At 53.9% G+C, this 2,005-nt stretch overlaps 1 protein-coding gene across 1 annotated transcript in view; it reads right to left on the bottom strand.

Moving 5' to 3' along the window:
* Positions 1 to 2,005, bottom strand: part of LOC113210047 (putative fatty acyl-CoA reductase CG5065) — a gene marked incomplete in the record, with an annotated part of 30,102 nt that overhangs the window by 16,215 nt on the left and 11,882 nt on the right. Inside the window, 5 exon segments of the mRNA XM_052272800.1 lie at positions 1 to 170; positions 789 to 978; positions 1,078 to 1,245; positions 1,706 to 1,719; positions 1,832 to 1,998. Of these exon segments, the coding sequence (XP_052128760.1) occupies positions 1 to 170; positions 789 to 978; positions 1,078 to 1,245; positions 1,706 to 1,719; positions 1,832 to 1,998 (709 nt within the window).

The following is a 2,005-nucleotide window of genomic DNA, read 5'->3' as shown; positions in this document are numbered from 1 at the left end:
TGTGCGTGTACCAGTTGGTGCGCACGTTGCCGTCCGGGTACCAGATGGCCCACTCGAACGGGTACTTGAGGAGCTTCTTGTGGCCGATCTCGATGACCTGCCTCCACGTCGTCCGGTCCTTGGAGCCGGTGCACGCGTTGTAGACCGGCACCTCGCGCAGCTGGCGGGGCCTGGCGGGGCAAGGGGGAGGCAACGGGTTGGCTCGTTAGAGTCGTTAGTGTGCGTGCGTGCGTGCGTGTGTGCCCGAGCGCGGCTGGGGACATGCCAGGCCAGAGCGGTGTGTGCCCGGAATGCGAGAATTGTTTCTGTGCGCAGGGCTTGCAGCCGCCTTGCAGGGCCGCGGCGTGGCAGTGCGTGGCGCTGCGTGCAGCCGGCTGCAGGCTCGTGTGAGCAGCAGCAGCAGCAGCATTGCGCAATCACGCAGCCCCACCGCGCCGGACTTTTAATTTCTTTGCACGTTTTCGTGTGTGGGATAGATATAGAACGACAATCGATTCCCATTGTGTATGCGGTGTTATAATGCGTGTACTTTTTTCGCGGCGCAGAAACGATTTTCACCACACACACGTACGCGTGCTTGCTGCTTGCTGTATAGTGCCACGCGCTGCGCTTTATACTTCTCAAAGTGTAAAACTTTTTACATTTTGCATTCTTGTTTTTATGAAAAGATGTCTTGAAAATGTTTACTACATTGCTCTTTCTCTAAATATTTTGCCTTGATTTTTTTTTCTTGTAAAATGTTGTTTTGTACGTTCGAGCATGATGCATGTGATGGTTTAATGTCTTACATTTGAGCGCGCGCGTGCGCCGCGGCGATGACTAGGTTGATGCACACGTCCACGGGAATCACCTCGGCGCCGTACTTCTCGTTGCACATCATGGACCTCAGCACGCCCTTGCCGGAGGCCACGAGCACGCCGATCGGCCCGTTGAGGCTGTCCACCCAGCCGGGGAAGGGGTCCTTGAAAGCGGGCGTCACTGAAAAGCAAAACGGAAACATTTTGAAGCTGTAGCCAGTTCGTCCTATTTTCCCCAACTAGCTATTACATCTTTCTTCGAAAAATAACAAACTCTTACCGATTCCAGGCCTCATGATGCAGATCGGTATGTTCTTTCCGGCGAACTCGGCGACCACCGCTTCGGAGAGGGCCTTGCTGAAGGTGTAGCAGTTGGGGTGGCGGCCCAGCAGACTGCGGCAGAAGGGAGCAGGGATTTCAATTTTCCAGGAATTTTTTCCAATAATTCCTTTTAAATTACCCCCCCCCCCCAATTAATTTTGAAAACTTTTGTTTATTTCCCATATTTCTGGAAATATTTGTACTTCTTCCATTTTTTTTCTGGATAAGTTTTTTTGAAACAAATTTGGACTTTAAAATCCCAAGGCAGGAAGGAAAGAGAGGCATGCTTCCACCTGGACGGGTTGAGAAGGCGGCGGCGGCGGGGCGCGGTGGTTGCGGGTGCGGCGGCGGCGCGCGCGGGGGGAGAGTCCTCCGAGATTTTGTCATTGAGACGCATCTTGTTGACAACCATCGATCTTCCCTTCGCTCCCGCCCGCTCTCTCGCGCCGCGGCGCTCCCATTGTCCGCGTCCAAAGCGCCAGACTGCTGCCCCCCCCCCCCCCCTTCTTAAATAAATCCACTCAAAATCGACGGCCTGTTGGAAAAAGATTTTTGTTTTCGCCCCCCTCCCCCCTTCCCGCACTCACGACTTTCGATCACTCTGTCTCAGACGAAGCGACGCTAAACGTGAACTCATAGAATCTAGACAAGACGTATGAGGTCTCGGATGACGCCGCTAAAATAACCAATCATTATGCAGTTGAATCACTCACAAGCGCTCCATGAAGAGGCACAGGAAGATGAAGTCGACGAAGTAGGCGGGCAGCGTCTGGAAGAAGAAGACGATGAGGGTGTGCGTGTACCAGTTGGTGCGCACGTTGCCGTCCGGGTACCAGATGGCCCACTCGAACGGGTACTTGAGGAGCTTCTTGTGGCCGATCTCGATG

This window comes from Frankliniella occidentalis, unplaced genomic scaffold (genome assembly GCF_000697945.3).
Source record: "Frankliniella occidentalis isolate FOCC.00 unplaced genomic scaffold, Focc_3.1 Scaffold225, whole genome shotgun sequence".
Lineage (NCBI taxonomy): Eukaryota > Metazoa > Arthropoda > Insecta > Thysanoptera > Thripidae > Frankliniella > Frankliniella occidentalis.
This window is presented reverse-complemented; position numbering and strand designations above follow the sequence as displayed.